General features: G+C 40.2%; 1 protein-coding gene across 8 annotated transcripts in view; it reads right to left on the bottom strand.

Annotated features, from left to right (window-relative positions):
* OXR1 (oxidation resistance 1) overlaps nt 1-19,123 on the bottom strand; it is a 509,161-nt gene that overhangs the window by 2,009 nt on the left and 488,029 nt on the right. For all 8 annotated transcript variants that reach the window (XM_034763479.1, XM_034763478.1, XM_034763477.1 and 5 more), the window contains 4 exons: nt 16,877-16,999; nt 16,317-16,469; nt 2,164-2,259; nt 1,542-1,615 (listed from right to left, as the gene is read on the bottom strand). In XM_034763479.1, the coding sequence (XP_034619370.1) occupies nt 1,542-1,615; nt 2,164-2,259; nt 16,317-16,469; nt 16,877-16,999 (446 nt within the window). The remainder of the gene's footprint in view (nt 1-1,541; nt 1,616-2,163; nt 2,260-16,316; nt 16,470-16,876; nt 17,000-19,123) is intronic.

Genomic DNA, 19,123 nt, shown 5'->3' with positions numbered 1-19,123 from the left:
TAATTCATGAAGGAGAACAAAGTTAACCTAACAAACGCAGTTAGAGTAGCTAGAATTATACATAGGACTCCGTATTTGTCACAGAAGTAGAGGATTCTGTGACTTCCTGCGACCTCTGACTTCTGCAATGGCCAGTGGGGCTGATCCTAGGCTGCTCAGGCTGTGCAGCCAGCCGCTCGGGCAGCCCTGCAGGCAGCTGCACCAGCCACTGCTGGAGCGGCCCCATCCCTGGGGCCAGCTGCACCGGCCGCTGCTCTGGCGGCTCCGGGCAGCTGGCCCTGGGGACCACCTGAGCAGCAGCCGATGCAGCTGGCCCCAAGGACCACCTGAGCAGCAATCCCGGGGGCAGTGGGAGCAGTCGCAGCTTGGTGGCTCCTGACTGCGGTCCCAAGTAGCCGGAGCAGTGCCTGGCCCCCTTCCTCCGGCAGCAGGCCGCCTGGGGCTCCCCCGCCTCCCTCCAGCTGGTGCCGTGGTCTCCTTCCTCATTTCCTCCCCACCCCCCAAAACAAAAAGATTCTATCACGGATATTTTTAGTAAAAGTCACAGACAGGTTAGGGGCCATGATTTTCTGTTTCTTGTCTCTGACATGTCCATAACTTTCACTAAAAATGCCTGTGATTAAATAGTAGCCTTAATTATAAAACATGATTCCCTGATTCTTCCTACTTCTGCAGTCTCTCTTAGATGCAGCTGTATTTGAAGCCATAAGACTTTATTTATTTATTTAAGGTTTTTAAGCCTCTCGTAGATTCTGCAGAATCGACATTAGATTTATATAATTTAATATTTTAATTACCTGTAGAATAAAGTTTCTTTTATGGAAGAATACTCTAGTAATTTAGAACAAAGTATCTGTACTAGAAAAGCAGAGAGAGATTTAAAAAAAATATAAAAGTAAGTTGATAATAACTTCCTCCATTGGGGGAAAAAAATAAAGATTATGGAATAGCATTTCAAGGCTTTCAAGTATTCATGTCCTAGGTTCATCTGAAACAGATTTTTCTGACGAAGTATTTCTTGGGACATATTTGTCAGAGTGCTAGCGTTACGACACTAACCTAGACTCTGCAAAGCTAGGTTCAATTAATTCTCTGTTCTGCCAAAAACATTTTTTATAATTTTAGGCAATTTACTATATATTTCAATTGTCTTGCTCATCATTAATTTTTTTTAATGTTAACATCTTGTACCAGTTTCAGAAAAAGCAAGTATGCTGTCAACCAGGACATGGAAAGGTATCTTAACCTATCAGAGGTAAAGCTTTCTATGTCTTCCATTGCTGAAGCAATGCAGAGGAAGGCCTAACAGTGTAATAAATGTAAATAAAAGTTGAGTTTACAAGTGTTAAATGGTTTTCTTATCTGACAATTGATAGATACATACATATATCTATAATTAGCATTAAAGCTTCTTGGGGTTCTTGGGGCTTGAGATTTCTAAAATTAACATTAATACCAGTTTTACTGTGTGTACACAACATTACACAAAGACCATTGTAACCAATTCTTCACAATGAGTAACAGTACAAATCATGACTTACCCTCCCCCACCAAAAGCTAGAGAGTCCATGTCTCCTTTAATAAAAAACATATTGTCTCCTGTCCATTTGAAGACCTAATGAAAGTAGAGAATAGCAAGTTAAATATTTGAAAAATTGAAATCTTGTGAATTCCAAGTGTCTCACTATTCCTGACCCAGAAGTCTGCCATGATTCTAGTGTCAGTGAGAAAATCCACAGCTCTAGATTATACAGATATTTAAAGAGTAAATGGATTAGTTCCAGTGAACAAATTCACCTCTAAAATAATACCTACATACACTTGTTCAGCCTATCAATCTTTCCAAATCCACACCCATATTTTCATTAACTTTTGTTTCAATTACTTCAACTCCATCTTTACTGGTATCCCCAAATATCCCCTAGCCAAACTGCAGCATATGTGGAATGCCACAGCCCTTACAATACCATTAAAGTATAAGTATTATCCCAGTACCTATGTCCTTTCCCATTCCTTTGCTCTTACCTTAACACTAGCTATTTTTTCTTGGTAGGTGTAAGTGGGTCTTTATCACCCCTTAAAACATAGCTTCTTGTAGTCAATATTGTTGACACTGTAATACTGAATGGTTAAATAAGATGTATAGGAGTTGTATCTCCTTACCTCAAAATCTGGAGAGAAAGTAAACAGAAAGGTCTCTCCGGTGCCATAAAAGCAGTCACTCACTTTAAAAGGTTCAGAGGCTAGCGCACCAAAAACCTATAAGAGAGAAGAAAAAGTTGAGATCAAAAGTGTAAGAAGAATGCTGAAGCTTCACAATCTACACTGCATCAACAAAACCTTTGTAGTTTTACTCATGAAAACTTCTTCTTTTACGTGGATATCTGACATACTGTTATCATTTGAGATGTAGGTAGATTTGAAATCCGCATTTGGGATAAGTATAGAAACCTCAAAAGACCTAATGGTACCAACTGTAACGGAGATATTGTAGGCGGTTTTGTGAGGATTTTGGTAGGGAGGGACATGAATCAACTGTCAAGCAATTCAAGCAAGACTAATCAGCCTAGAATAAGAAGTGCAAGAATTAAAAATTAAAATCATATGCACAACAGTTGAAGAGACAGCAAGATACAAATGTTTTGGGGGGTAATTCCCAAGTCCAAAAAGCTTCTGGGCTCTGCTTCCTGTTTTATACTTTCTCCTCTACCACTAGTATACACTGAATTACACATACATACATCCTCATAGGCTCCTTATTATAGGCCATCTCCCTATCAGGGTAGTTTCTTGTTGAACAGAGGTGGCTCTTTTCCTTAACTCCTCATTCTGGTCTGACTGAAAGGGAAGGCACAATCGCCTCAACCCTGGCAACAGAGCCTAATTTCATCCAGGCTCTGGGCCCTTTCCTGGGTACCATAAGAGTGTGAAATAGTTATTAGGCCTGTTTAAGACCACCATACACGGCTAGTTATTACCAGTCATCGCTAGTAGGGGTTTAAAAAGACAGCATACTCAAACCCAATTAAACAAGTATTAGTTTCCCAAAAAGCAAAACATTCAGAATATGCAGGTTCAGGAAGGCTGCAGGACACAGCTAAAATCTGCCTCATTGTAACCAAGGCACCTAATAGGGAGATATCTCTTTAAGAGATGGGGGAGAAGTAGGAGTGAGTTGTGTCTGGGCCATTGTTGCTAGGTAGATTTAGCACTCCACATCCAGAAGCTGGTGGAATTGGGTGTGGTAGTTTTGGGTATACTCCAATAGGTTCCCTGTTGCTGTGGTCAGACTCCGTGAGGGCAAGTGGTCAGGGCAGCTGCTTTAAAAAAGGCCATGTGCCCTGGTGTGAGATTGGAGAAACTGAGCCCACGAGCAGAAAACAGGCTGGTGTCCCTAACTCTGAAGTGTTTTGCATCAAGGTTTTCTTTAAATCTATGCATTTAACTGAGTGATTGGTTAATGAGTTAGCTGACTGGCTAACAGTGATTTCAGCAGAGGAAGAGTCTGCATGGATTCCAACTGAAGATTCCTACAAGCAAGTGGAGGGAAGATGTAGTTTTAGACTCAGCAGACTGCATAGATTTGGTGATCAAAGTAACTGAGTCTTAGGTGAACTAAACTTAAGTTTTTGGGAACTTTCAGTTTCTTCTCACTGTGTTTCTGTGGGGATTGAACTATTCAGATTTTAATTTGTTTTCTTTATTTATGTATAACTGAAGATAATGTCTGTGGATTATAAAATAAGCATGTTATGCTGTAAAAGTTAGATTATTTGTCATAAAATAACATTTTTAATTTAAATTCAGTTCTTTAGTTCCTTTTGGGACTTGAATGTGGGGAGGTTGACCCTGTGCAATCCTGGCTGAAAATTCTTAGAGACTGAACTCTGGGTCTCCAGCTACTTTTCTATGGGAATTGGGTTTTTTAGGTACTGGAGAAGGGCAATGAAGTGAACTCAAGCCCACCCAAAGGTTACATCATCACAGCCAAAATGGGTATCTTCAGAACCTGAAGACAGCAGCCTAGAACTCCAGCACTGACACATGATGGAGACAAGTCATATAGATTTTCTTCAATCAGGGTATCAGAGTGTACATAGATATCAGCATAATAAATCTGGTTCCTCCAGAGGTACATCTCACAGAATCACAATAATGATGGTGGTGTGGATGAGATATGTCATTGTTAGAGCTAGCATTCTGATTAAGTTCTGTTTTCCTTGAGAGACACTTATCTTTTTAGCTGGTGAGGCCTCAGCTGTAGTAGTGTGTCCAGTTTTAGGCATTACTCTAAGAAAGGCATGAGAAAACTGGAGAGAGTGTAGAGGAGAGCAACAAAAATAAGAGGTTTAGAAAAATATGAGGGAGGGTTGAAATTATTGGGCATGTTTAGACTAGAGAATAGAAGCCTGAGGGGGAACATAACATTCTGCAAATCCGTAAAAGGTTGTTATAAGGAGGATGGTGATTCATTTAATCTGCAGTAAGGGAGATTTTAAATTGGAAAAAATTTCCACAGTATCTACCTATAAGGATAGTCAAGCACTGGAACAGATTACTTAGTGAGGTTGTCTAACCCCTTCTTAAAAACCTCCAGTGAGAAGATTCCACAAACACCTGTCCAGGATCGTCTAAATATACTTAATCCTGCCTTACCACAGGGAAATGGACAATGATCTTTTGAGCTCTACATTTCTGTTCTATGATCCTTCTGTCCTCTCAGAAAGGCATAGAATGCCCATAGCCTTCTCAAATTCTTTAACCCCAAGAATGCCCATAGCCTTCTCAAATTCTTTAACCCCATTTCAATTACTTCCTCCAGCACCCATTAGTATCCATATTAAGAAAAGGAGCTGGATGCATCAGAGACTCAAATCAATATCTCCAGGCAGAGAACATAAGACCGGTCATACTGAGTCAGACCAATAGTCCATCTACTCAATAGCCTGTCTTCCAATTGTTGCCAATGCCAGGTGCTTCACAGGGAATGAACAGAACAGGTAATTATCAAGTGATCCATCCTGTCGCCCATTCCCAGCTTTCTGGCAAACAGAGGTTAGGGACACTTCAGACCATAGTTTTGCATCCCTGCCCATCCTGGCTAATAGAGCCATTCCTCTATGAACTTATCTAGTTCTGTTTTGAACCCTGTTATATAATCTTGGCCTTCACAAACATCCTCTGGCAAAGAGTTCCACAGGTTGACTGTGTGTTGTGTGAAGAAATACTTCCTTTTGTTTGTTTTAAACCCGCTGCCCATTAATTTAATTTTGTGATCCCTAGTTCTTGTGTTATGAGTAAATAACACTTCCTTATTTCTTCGCACCAATCATGATTTTATAGACCTCTATCATATCCATCCTTAGTCCTCTCTTTTCCAATCTGAAAAATCCCAGTCTTGTTAATCTCTCCTCATATGGAAGCTGTTCCATACCCTTAATCATTTTGTTGCCCTTTTCTGTACCTTTTCCAATTCCATTATATCTTCTTTGAGATGGGGCAGCCAGATCTGCGTGCAGTATTCAAGAGGTGGGTGTACCATGGATTTATATATAAGCAACATATTTTCTGTCTTATCTATCCCTTTCCTAATGATTCCCAACATTCTGTTCGCTTTTTTGACTGCCACTGCATACTGAGTGGATGTTTTCAGAGAACTATCCACAATGACTCCAAGATCTTTTTCTTGAGTGGTAACAGCTAATTTAGACTCCATCATTTCATATGTATAGTTGGGATTATGTTTTCCAATGTGCATTACTTTGCATTTATGACCATGGAATTTCATCTGCCATTTTGTTGCCCAGTCACCCAGGTTTGTGAGGTCCCTTTCTAACTCTCTGCAGTCTGCTTTGGATTTAACTATTTTGAGTAGTTTTGTATCATCTGCAAATTTTGCCACCTCACTGTTTACCCCTTTTTCCAGATCATATATGAATTTGTTAAATGGTATGGGTCCCAGTACTGACACCTGGGTGACACCACTAATTTACCTTTCTCCATTCTGAAAAATTATAATTTATTCCTAACCCTTGTTTCCTATCTTTTAACCAGTTACTGATCCATGAGAGGACCTTCCCTCTTATCCCATGACAGCTTACTTTGCTTAAGAGCCTTTGATGAGGGACCTTGTCAAAGGCTTTCTGAAAATCTAAGTGCAATATATCCACTGGATCACCCTACTCCACATGCTTGTTGATCCCCTCAGAGAACTCAATCCTTAAAGGATATTGTGGAAGCTCCACAATATTATGTAAGCACGATCTGAACAGAATTTTCTAATCAAAATAAAGCTTTAGAACAGACCCCAGCATTTATTCTTCAGGTCAGGACAGCCTGTAATAGGAACTTTACCAGGTCTCAACATTGGAGTTTCTTGCCCACAGAATCTTCTGAAGAGACCATGTTTTGAGGTGGTTTAGATTTACTACTGAAATGAAAGAAACCCAACTGGAGGAGCAGCTATGTAAAGACAGTATGGAGCCTTATTTAAAAAGGAAAACTGCAGTGACTGTTTAGAATACTGTACCTTTGATAAATATTTGCTGTTCACTGTAAGAATATTAAATGTGATTTCTCAAAGCTTTCTGGATGATACTATCCTTCCAAGTAAATTTTAAAAAAGGCAATTCATTGACTCATTTACTCCCATTGAAAATCTCTGCCAGTCACATGCATTTCAAAGTTATTTTAAAGTTAAATAAATTTAACAAAGCTTTATAGAATATAAGCTGTGGTTACAGAAATATTTTTAAAGCAAGTTTTGCCTTATAAACAACTTTGAAAGACTTATGCATTCCAATAGCGAGCAGTATTTCCTGTGTCAACCTACATCAGACTCCCAAGAAGAGGAGAGACCGTTACATTTTTAATTAAAATAAAGCTAGTTTTAAATTTGTAGATGAATTATTAAATTAGTTGTAGGGACTGGAATATCTTCTCTATACATTTTTATAAATTAAGTAGATAAAACTATCTCCAAAGGTGTTATGGCCTGCTCAGTTTTGATGTTGAAATTTCAAGTGCAGTTTTTGAAAAACAATTTCTTGTTTTTTCTCTGCTACAATCCCAATGCTTTAAATTCTCTTTTCAAGTTTAACAAAACAAACCAACAAGCAAACAAAAAAAGATACTGGCTGATACTTGTTGTTCCTTTTCATGAAGAGAAAATTAGCCATTTTTTTTATTAAACTTTGAGTGAATAACGTCATCCTGTAGCATGTGTGTGTTAAACAGCCATCTCCTTTCTCCAATACTGGGTTTGCATTTTAGGTCTCCTCTAAATTAAGCAGGGTCTTGATCTAACAAAATAATGTTTCATATGGAAGCAATAAAGGGACACTATCAGCTTGAATTTTTTTAAGAAGTTATCAATTTTCTGATATTTTTAGGCATCTTTTAAATAGCATAGCTACTTTAAAAAAAAAAAAAAGAAGAATTCTGTTTAAAAGGAAGTTTCTCAAGGTTTTTCTGCTTTCCTGCAAATGTTTAAATTTATTTTTAGGCAGGCCTGAGATCAACCACTAACTAACATGATCTGGCCCAACCTTCCCCTTCGTGCACGTGCATGTCACTTCACTTTCAGCCTCTACTGGTAAATACACTCTTTCAGGGCTTGCGGAAGAATGGTGCCTGAGTGTGTTATTATGCTAGTACATGAGATAATAAACTATGATTAGAACAGTGAAACTCAGTCAAATGGCCTAAGAAAACAATGAAAATATCAGAGAAATATATTTTTCTCTGATATTTCAGTTATAATACAATAGAAACTCAAGAGTTATGGACACCTTGGGAATAGAGGTTGTTCGTAACTCTGAACAAGACATTACGGACTTCAGACACAGGGGGTTCATGGCTGCAGCTACAGGGCCAGGGTGGGGTGTCAGGGCTCTGGGTGGGGGGACCAGGGCTTATGGCTTCAGTCTCGCAACTCTGTTGTTCCTGGCTTCTGCCCTCCCCACGGCTCAGTTCCTGGTTTCGGCCAGAGGGCACACTGGGGCGTTAGCTACAGGGGGAGCCCTGGGGCTGAAACCAGCACTCCTCTCATAATGAAAGTCCCAGCACTCCCCGCAGGGCTGAAGCCAGGAATGGTGCAGCAGGGCTGAAGCCCCAAGACCCAGTGCTCCCCACAGGTCTAAAGTAGGGTTACCATACGTCCGGTTTTTCCCAGACATGTCTGGCTTTTTGGTAATCAAACCCCCGTCCGGGGGGAATTGCCAAAAAGCCAAACATGTCCAGGAAAAATACCGCCGGCCGGGCACTTCCCCTCCCGTGGCTGCTGTGCTCCCTACCTTGACTCTTCTGCTCTGTTTAAAGCCGAGTTGCCCGAGCGCTACCGGCTTCGGGCAGCCCCCATGCTTCCGGACCCTGAGCCGCCGGCCGGGCACTTCCCCTCCCGGGCTCCGGGGGCGCAGGGTCCAGAAGCATGGGGGCTGCCCGAAGCTGGTAGCGCTCGGGCAGCTCGGCGCTTACATAGCCCAGGAGTTCAGGGAGCACAGCAGCCACCGGAGCCCAGGAGGGGAAGTGCCTGGCTGGGGGTACAGGGTCCGGAGGCATGGAGGCTGCCCGAAGCCCGAGCGCTACCAGCTTCACGGTTTGCTGGGCAGCCCCCAGACCCTGAGCCCCCGGCTGGGCGCTTCCCCAGGAAGCGCCGTCTGGGGGCAAAGGGTCTGGGGGCTGCCTGGCAAACCGTGAAGCCGGTAGTGCTTGGGCAGCCCTTTTCGCGTGGCTGGGAGGGAGGAAGGGGAATGCGGGGCGCTCAGGGCAGGGGGCAGAGTTCGGGCGGGGAAGGGGCAGAGTTGGGGCTGGGCCAGGGGTGGGGAAAGGGACGGGACGAGGGCCCCATGGAGTGTCCTCTTTTTATTTTTTAAATATGGTAACCCTAAAGCCTTGAGCCCCAGTGCTCCTGTGGGGCAGAAGCCCTGAGAGCCCCTACCCCCGGAGTTCTGACCCTCCCCCTAACTTGCGGTTGCAGCCCCAACTACCCGTGACTGATGCCCTGAGGCCCAGGGCTAAAGCCCAGAGGCAGTACAGTATTTGCTATTTTTTTTTTTTTGTCTTCACTGCTGCCCGATTCTTTCCGGTTCCACATGGTGTCCAGTTGTCCAATAAGTCTAACTCTGGTGTTCATATCTTTGAGGTTCTACTGTAGTCTTAGAGCAGGAGGAGTTACTTGTCAGAAAAGTAATGGGAGAAAGACAATTGAAATTTAATAACTGATCATCCAAATTCATAAAAAGTGAAGACACTCAATTGGTTCACAGAGTATAACCCAATTTTTTCAGTCTGATTCTAGGAATTTTGATTTTTTCCTCCCTCTATTCCTTAAAGGGGACACAAACTAATTTTGCACAAGTCAATTCAAAGAGTTAGATTTTTTTCACAAAATTATTGGCAGTCTTGCTGAAGAAACTTGGCAGATACCATCTCAGTTGTATTGGCCCATAATCAAACTCGCTAATCAAGTTGATTCTAAAGTCTTTAAAAAAAGACCACCACTTAACGCACTAGTTGGAAAAAGCTATTCTGCTAATTCCCAAATTCAAATAGATTCATACAAACAGAATCAGCTCAGATGATGCCAGCAATCTCTAATATGTCATTCACAGAAAGTTAGCAAGCTATTTCAGGGGTAGCACCTTATATGCCTAAAAACTTTTAGTTATGACTGGAATAGGGCCCTCTTTTATATATACACTTTACTGGCTTGTTTTTGTCCAAAGTATACTTTATTGGTTGTTTTTGGCCAAAGGGTCATTAACTTAACTGCTTCTTTATATAATATCCTCTCCCACAACTTTAGTCAATGGAGTATTCTCATTCATTTTCCCTTCAGAGACACTGGAGGAAAAGGGGTGGCCTGCACTCAGGTCCCATTGACTGTCTATTACCATTCAGTCTGACCCCAATATCGGAAGTGTTTGAGCAGATGAGAGAAAACGGCCCCGTATACTGATGATTTGGCTCATCTGATTCTAAGCTTCTATTGACAGGGTTTTATTTTAATACAGAATTTTTCTACTATGTTGAGACAAATGAACAAAAAAATAATTTAACCTCAAACTCTACCTCAGAGGATTTTGCACATTTTCTGCCAAAAGAGGAATTCATGAGGTGTTCAATAAGGTGCTCTATCTATTTTTACCTGATCTTTAGTCAGCTACTCAATTTGATACTTCTTTAAAACACAATAAAAAAGTGGAAAATTTTGGAAGGCAGCAAAATTGCTGAGACTACGAAGTTCATCAGGACTAAGAAGAAACACTGTCATTTCTATCACTAATAGACAGGAAATTTACCTTCAAATCCCTAAATAGGGATTACAAATGGTTTAACAAACAGACCTGGGTAACTTCTCACAAGAAGAATGAAGTGAAGTTGGCAGAACATAAACATTCTTAAAACATACTCTACATAGTGCTCCTGTCCATCTTTTTTCAATACTACACCTCTACCCCAATATAATGTGACTAGATAGAACACGGATTTGGATATAATGCGGTAAAGCAGTGTTAAAGGGGGGGACGGGGGGGGAACTGCACACTCCGGTGGATCAAAACAAGTTTGATGTAATGCAGTTTCACCTATAACGTGGTAAGATTTTTTGGCTCCCGAGGACAGCGTTATATCGAGGTAGAGGTGTATATGTTAAATAGCATGGACCCCAGTCAGAACATACAAAGCTGGTACAACAATAAGCCTTGTTGTCCAGGTCAGGTACTTCCCTTCATTTTTTTGATTTCTCAACTATTATTCAGGGACCAAGTTAATTATATTTTGCTGTGCCTCCAGACACGGGGTAGCTCTGTGCCCAATTCTGTATGGTTTGGAATCCAATTATTTCAGTATCTGTGGCAGCCCTTCGCACCAGTATGCCCGTGCACTATTTCACCAAACACTGTAGCAGGAAACATGCTCACAAAACACCAAGCAGTAAACATGGTACCACAACAGAAAGCTGTATCAACTCAGGGCAGGCTACTATGGCATTAGTGGTGCCGTAGTCATGGCAGCCATTATCTGCACCAATGACGTGGGATGATTACTGATGTGTATTAAACAGGAAGTCATGTAAAGTGGCAGTAAAGCTGCCTAGGAAGATCATACATGGAAATTAGAGCCCCAAAATACTGTACTATAGCAAGCAATGTGGCTGTTTGTACGTTCCCCAAGGTTTGTGCACAGAATTGCCCCTTGGCTGGAGATACACCCACCTCACACAGCTGTTGCATTCCAACTGCCACAGAACATTTGGACTCCAACATTCCACCTGGTTCTCACAGGGCCCAGTGACAACTGAAGCGTGATATTCTAAACCAAAAACCCTCACCCATGCTTGTAGCAGTTTTCATCACTCAGACATTCTAGGCTTCTGAGTAAGACACAGACAGAGTGACAATCTTGGAAGATGTGTGTTGGTTTGGGTGGGTAGTGAATAAGAGGTGAGAACCTGTCTGGGGTTGTTGTGTACACTGGTTATGTTGATTTGTGTCGGGTGTTGTGCTAAAAGATTTGTTTTGATTTGCACTGGTGATAGTTGGATGCAGGCTGTGGCAGTAGGGCCAAGTAATCCATTATCTGTGCAGTTCCCTCATACAACCAATAAAATTGATGCATGCAAATTAGCTGTAGGGTAAGGGCAGTGACTGGGTGTTTACTTCTAATATTCTTAGGACTCTTGGCATGGAATAGATACATGCCTTACTGCAGCTGTTCACTGCATGAATGTAATTTGTAAAGTCAAAATGGCTGAGAACTTAATTGAATGGTAATTGATTGCAAAATCTAATGATGATGCAACCTGGTGATATTCTGAAGAAAAAACCTCTCAATTAGCTGCTCCTATCGCTTCACACTGACTCATCCATTTTAGGTTTCAGAGCAACAGTGACATCCCTGGAATCTTATACAGATACTGTGAACTTCAGTTATTAAAATAAGCTTTCAGTATTGAAGGATGTCATACATCTTCATATAAACCATTCTTTTCTCTACTTTTACATTCAAGGTGTTATGTTTTCAAGCATGACAAAATGGAATCTTTACAATTCAAATAACTTTCCCTTTCAGGAACAGGTTGTAACTGGACCTTACAGCTAAATGGGGGGAGAAGGGAAGGCACATAGGGGGAGCATGCAAGCAATAAAACCTCTAGTGCTCCACACAAAAGCCACTGAAGTTGCAGTCTGCATTCAGAGGAGTGCAGGTATTATTCTCCTGGTGCACACATCTCTCCATGGGGAAGGGAGGAACAGGGAAGTGGTGAACTATGGCTCTATAATTACCTTGCAAAACAGGCCAACCTCAAGCAAGAAGATCAGGCTATACCAGGTGCAATCTGCATTGTTGCCCAGCACACTGGGCCCTTCAGAAATTCCCTGCGGTGTAGTATTGCTCTCCACTGCACCTAAAGCAGGCTAGTGGCTAAATGCTACAATTTAGCCTTTAATAAGTATCCTTTGTATAGTAGTACAACATTACAATCATATGTTCCCCCTTTTCTTATGTTGTATCCGAGGAGTTTTTGGAACATCACATATCTTTTTTTTTTAGTATATTTGTTTGGTTTTATATATCTGTATTATACAAAATGTAAAGCGCTATTTTAAAGACATATTTCTAGACCACATTGTAGTTCTCCTGTAAACATTTTGACAGTAACAAGAATTAAAGTAAGCCCTCTGCAGGAGAAGGAAATCAGACATGCATTTTGTGACCATGTGAGACTTGGACTAAAGTTATTTTCTTTGTCTTGGAACATTTCACAGTTTAGGAAAGCTACCTGCAGTATTCCTCAAATGAACTTTAATAAAATACTCATATTAAGGTAAACAAGTAAATGGAGTCTGGGAGATATGAATCAGAACTTCCACCCTGCTAATCAGAAACTAGTACAATTTATAAAAATAAAAGTTATTTTCACAGAAGTAACCAGACCCATGTTCAAACGTTAATCTTAGATATATTTTCACCTACCACACATATTAGCAGGAAGCCATAGTACACTTAAAATTATTTCTTAATTTACAGCCAGACTCAGTCTTTGAAACACAACTTCTCTAGTGCTGTGGCTATTCCTTAAAAAACACAACTCTGGTAGTTAAGAAATATACAAATACCCTCAGAGCTGGCACTACATCCAGTTCCAAAGCAACACGTAAGATATTTTGTACAGTATAAGATGTGCATCTCATTGCACATTCCTTGCTTCCAGTTAATCCTCCAGCATGGAAAATGCCGCTTTGTGCAAACTCTTCTAAGGCTGTATTTGCTTGGCCTTTACACTACCATGTTGGGCATTTTTATCAACACACTACAGTAGAACCTCAGAGTCATGAACTGACCAGTCAAACATACATTTCATTTGGAACTGGAAGTACACAATCAGGCATCAGTAGAGACCAAAACAAAACAAATACAGTTCTGTGTTAAATGTAAACTATTAAAAAGAAGGGAAAGTAGCATTTTTCTTCTGCATAGTAAAATTTCAAAGCTGTATTAAGTGAATGTTCAGTTGTAAACTTTTAAAAGAACAGCCATAAAGTTTTGTTCAGAGTTATGAACATTTCAGAGTTACAAACAAGCTCCATTCCTGAGGTGTTCGTCAACTCCAGAACTCTGAGGTTCTGCTGTATCAACCAACGGTATGATTTTATGTTTCTGTTTCAGATCATCTTAATATAATTTGTGGACAAAGAGAAAAGCTAGCACCCCCATACCAGTAAGGGAAAGAATTTCAGGCTAGTGCAAACTGCAGCGTTTAAGCTTATAAATGCATCTCTCCATCAACCAAACCTATGCTGTTTTGAAAACACACCATAGCTTCTAGAAGTAGTACAGCATATACTACAAAAAGAACAGTTACTTACCCCACAGTAACTGTTTCTTTGAAATACGTTGCCCACATGAATTCCACTTCTGGTGTGTGAGATCAGATTCTTTTGGCCAGCAGTGTAAATCGGGGCCGTGCCTGTGCCCTTGATGTTTTCACACTCCCAACCATCCCTCAGTTACTTCATCAATACAAAATCCAGAGGCTAGAGCACTCTGTAGATGTGGGGTCATGGAATCCGTGCTGACAACACACCTTGAAGAACCATAGTAACCATCTCAAAGTAGGCAGAAAAGGTTCCTAGAGTGTCCCATCACCGAGAGGCTTGGCAGCAAGAGGGACAAGTTTTAAATCCCAAGATTTAGTGTCAGCCAATTCCAGGGTTAATACATAACCTAACCTAGATAAATAGATGAAGTGGATATGATATTTCTCTCTTTCTTTTTCTCTCTCTCTCACTTTTATGGCTAATATATATCTTTTGCCAACAGGCAAACTATAAACTAACTCCTCCTAGTAAGGCATTTGATACGGTCTCGCATGATATTCTTACCGATAAACTAGGCAAATACAATTTAGATGGGGCTACTATAAGGTGGGTGTGTAACTGGCTGGATAACCGTACTCAGAGAGTTGTTATTAATGGTTCCCAATCCTGCTGGAAAGGTATAACAAGTGAGGTTCCGCAGGGGTCTGTTTTGCGATCGGCTCTGTTCAATATCTTCATCAACCACTTAGATATTGGCATAGAAAATACACTTATTAAGTTTGCAGATGATACCAAACTGGGAGGGATTGCAACTGCTTTGGAGGATAGGGTCATAATTCAAAATGATCTGGACAAATTGGAGAAATGGTCTGAGGTAAACAGGATGAAGTTTAACAAAGACAAATGCAAAGTGCTCCATTTAGGAAGGAAAAATCAGTTTCACACATACAGAATGGGAAGAGACTGTCTAGGAAGGAGTACGGCAGAAAGGGACCAAGGGGTTATAGTGGACCACAAGCTAAATACGAGTCAACAGTGTGATGCTGTTGCAAAAAAAGCAAACATGATTCTGGGATGCATTACCAGGTGTGTTGTGAACAAGACAAGAGAAGTCATTCTTCCGCTCTACTCTGCACTGGTTAGGCCTCAACTGGAGTGTTGTGTCCAGTTCTGGGCACCGCATTTCAAGAAAGATGTGGAGAAATTGGAGAGGGTCCAGAAAAAAGCAACAAGAATGATTACAGGTCTTGAGAACCTGACCTATGAAGGAAGGCTGAAAGAATTGGGTTTGTTTAGTTTGGAAAAGAGAAGACAGAGGGGATATGATAGCAGTTTTCAGGTATCTAAAAGGGTGTCATAAGGAGAAGGGAGAAAACTTGTTCACCTTGGCCTCTAAGGATAGAACAAGAAGCAATGGTCTTAAACTGCAGCAAGGGAGGTTTAGGTTGGACATTAGGAAAAAGTTCCTAATTGTCAGGGTGGTTAAACACTGGAATACATTGCCTAGGGAGGTTGTGGAATCTCCATCTCTAGAGATATTTAAGAGTAGGTTAGATAAATGTCTATCAGGGATGGTCTAGACAGTATTTGGTCCTGCCATGAGGGCAGGGGACTGGACTCGATGACCCCTCAAGGTCCCTTCCAGTCCTAGAATCTATGAATCCTCAACCTAATGAGCAATAAGCTAGCCTAACAGCTAATTGCGCAGTGAGCTAAGTAAGCAGACACTGCTGGGATTCTGTTTTGTTGCCACAGCAGGCAAAAAGGAACTGAGGAACAGTTGGACCCGTTCCACCACTTATGTCCTCGGGTGGAGGGATGGAGTTGCAAGAGTATCACGGGTCGGGGTGGCCCCAACACCCACCACTGGCCAAAAGAATTTAATCTGTATGCACTGGTTGCATGTGCACCAGAAGTGGAATCCACACAGACTGTCACTCGAAGAATTGATTATTCAGCACTGAAATTATTATAAATGTCTTTTTACATCAGATGGACAGATGGCCTAATCAACATTGTAACCTCAAGATGACCGTTGCTAAGATGTCCATATCTGTCACTAAGGGAACTGTACAGAGATAGCCAACTTTCTTGACATAGGTTACCTATCTACTCAGATAGCAATGACTATCCATCTTTCCCATTTTTGGGTGGGACATCGATTCTGTGCCTTATCAATTCTTTGAGGCTCTGAGCTGTCTGGTTCTCATTTTTTATTTAAGAGAAACTAAAATGTTATTCAGTAATAAAATGTTAGAGGATTTGAAACTGTTATGGCTTGACACTGGATTTGCTTCATCAAAACATTTCCCAGAAAAATGCCATTATCAAAAACCACCTGCACAATAACACAATTGTAACACCAATACATAACCATGAAGAGGGATACGCTTAACACAGGCAGCTTTATTACTAAAACACATTGATATTTCAGCTGTTCATTTATCGGTTTTAAACAGCAGTTTTGATTTTTTTTGGCCATTATTTCCATACCTGCCCATCACTATCCTTGATAACCATTAGTACAGGAGTGTCCAGCCCCAACATAGTTCGATACAATGTCTTCAAGCTCATGCCATGCTTTGCAGTGCTGTAGACAAGAGTCCATGGATACCCAATGGTTCGGGGAGGAAGATGCTTTGTGAGCTGTTAACAAAACAATAAAGATTCTCTTAGGCATTTAGTAACTACATTTTTTTTTTTTTAATCAGAGGGTTAGCAGTGTTAGTCTGGATCTGTAAAAAGCAACAGAGTCTTGTGGCACCTTTAAGACTAACAGATGGATTGTAGCATAAGCTTTCGTGGGTGAATGCCCACGAATGCATGCATCCGACGAAGTGGGCATTCACCCACGAAAGCTTATGCTCCAATACATTTGTTAGTCTTAAAGGTGCCACAGGACTCTGTTGCTTTTTACATTTTTTTTTTTATAAGCTCTTCAGAACAAGGTCCCTGTTATTTATTTGATATACTTAACCTGATACACGATGTTCAGGATACTTACAGAACACAGATAATATTGTTCTATCAACAGTTTTATTTGACAACCATACCTTTTCAATTTGGTCTGACTGCAACAATTCACTAGGATCGCTAAGATTTGGCCGAAATGCTTCAGGCTCCAGGTCTGTTTTGATATTTGTGGCCTGCTTTGAATTTATGTCTTCCCTTGTTATCTGCAAGGCAGGAGGAAATAAATAAGCACTCTAGAAGGTATGTTAAGCATTCACAATTCTCTTACAGAGGAAGTATCGCTCAGTATACACCACATCATCTTCACTGCATTTAGGATTGTACTTAATTACTGGAATTTTGTATTAAGTTTGTTATATTAGGCATTTGACATGGAGATCCCTGCTTCTTGTGGTAAACCTATCAGTACTAAATATTACACTGAAATTATTGCTTGCACAAGTACTCTAATATTCAGGAGAAGGTTATGCCGGTTTTTTCACACGCCTTTGTGTTCAGGGTTGAATATGGACTTTTGGCTTTTAATTGTAGTCAATTCTAAAGTACATGATCTCAACCACTGCACAAAATGAACTTTATTTCTAATAGTAATAAAAAAAGGTGTTTGAGTTATATACATTTTAAATGCAGAAACAGTTTATTTCAAGTGCTTTATGCTCATCGCTCAAAAGCTAGAGATTTTAATACCCAAAGAAAATAAATTTTAAAGCAGTTATGATGTGAAACTTTTCAAGTTCCTACTACACATTTACAAAGCCTGCTTTCAAATATTCTAAGTGGGTATTAGTTGCTTAAAGAATTTGACTGGGACTCAGGAGACGTGGGTTCTATTCCCAGCTCTGCCACTGACCTGCTTGGTGACCTTGGGCAAGTCACTGCCCTTCTGTGCCTCACTTTCCCCATCTGTAAAGTGTGGATAATGATACTGACCTCTTTTGTAAAGTGATTTGAGCTCTACTGATGAAAAGTGCTAAACAACCACTAGGCATCATCATTATCCTAAGAGCCTGAGACAAAGCTCCCTGAAGTCATGGGAAAGAACTTTACAGACTTCACTGGATTTTTGATTAGTCCCTATGCATCCATCAGAAAACACTAAAAGTCAACGTTTGCCAGAATATGGTTTGCCACATACATCTCCTATTCTAAATACTGGGAAAAAACTGCAGTGTTTCAGATACCAATTTGTGGCAGCTATTGCCAAATGTTAAGTTTTTAGATGGTGAACAGTTTTGACACAAAAAGACGACTTTCCAATTTTTCAGATTCTGTGTGAGACACTTTCAACCAGTAAAATTCCATTAAACAGCTAAGAAAAATCAAATTTACTGTCTATCAAGGGATACTTTTTATATGCTTAAAAAAATCTTATAAAATATGAAGGTAAGGAATATTTGTGTAATAGTAACTTGATTACAGTATTAACATTAATCCTTAAATTGAGAAAATTTGCTTTATTTAGTCATTTTGAGGAGGGCACAAGCAAGGCTCAAGCTTTCCATAACTTAGCATTTATCTCAGACTAAAAGCATTTGTTAGCATATAATTTCACAAAGAATCAGCCAAGTGTGTGTGTGTATGTATGTGTGTATATATATATATATATATATTTATTTTTTTTCCAATATCATCTTCCAATTACAAATATTATTAAGTACTACTTATACAGCATATGCCATTTGGTCTCTTCAGTCCCAAATTTCACACTGTCAAAGGGCATGTTTGTGTACAGATTCTACAAAACATAACTGCTGTTCAAGAGTACCATAAAATGTTTATACTCTATTTGGTTCTTTAATTTTTATTACACTACCATATGCAAAAAACATATGCTGTCTGTGTTGTTGATTTTATACAATTTTTACCACTCATAAGGCATTTGTAAGCAAGTTAACTTTCTTGTCAAAATCTAAAACTCCTAAACACACACTACAGAAAGTACTATAACATTATCACTGTCAACTAATATTTTGACAGCGTAACAGATCAATAAGACAGCACTTTGACTACTAAATTAAGCAGAGGCAGCAAACCCATGAAAGCATTTCCCTCTGTATAGCCTTTTGCAAAAGCTACTCAGAAACAAAATGAAAATCCAAACTTCCAACCATTTCATTAGCTAGATACTTAGAAACACATATTGAATTAAGATTATTTCGTGTTTTCAAAAAAGTTTAGATATGCTTTCATCAGTAAACTTGGCATAAATGTACACATCAATTCAAAAGCGTGCATATGCCAAAGTACATAGAGAAATACCTAAAGAGAATGCAAGAGTCAATTCAAGATTAAAGTCCAATAAGTCTACAGAATTAGTTCTGAACTAC

This window comes from Trachemys scripta, chromosome 2 (assembly GCF_013100865.1).
Source record: "Trachemys scripta elegans isolate TJP31775 chromosome 2, CAS_Tse_1.0, whole genome shotgun sequence".
Lineage (NCBI taxonomy): Eukaryota > Metazoa > Chordata > Testudines > Emydidae > Trachemys > Trachemys scripta.
This window is presented reverse-complemented; position numbering and strand designations above follow the sequence as displayed.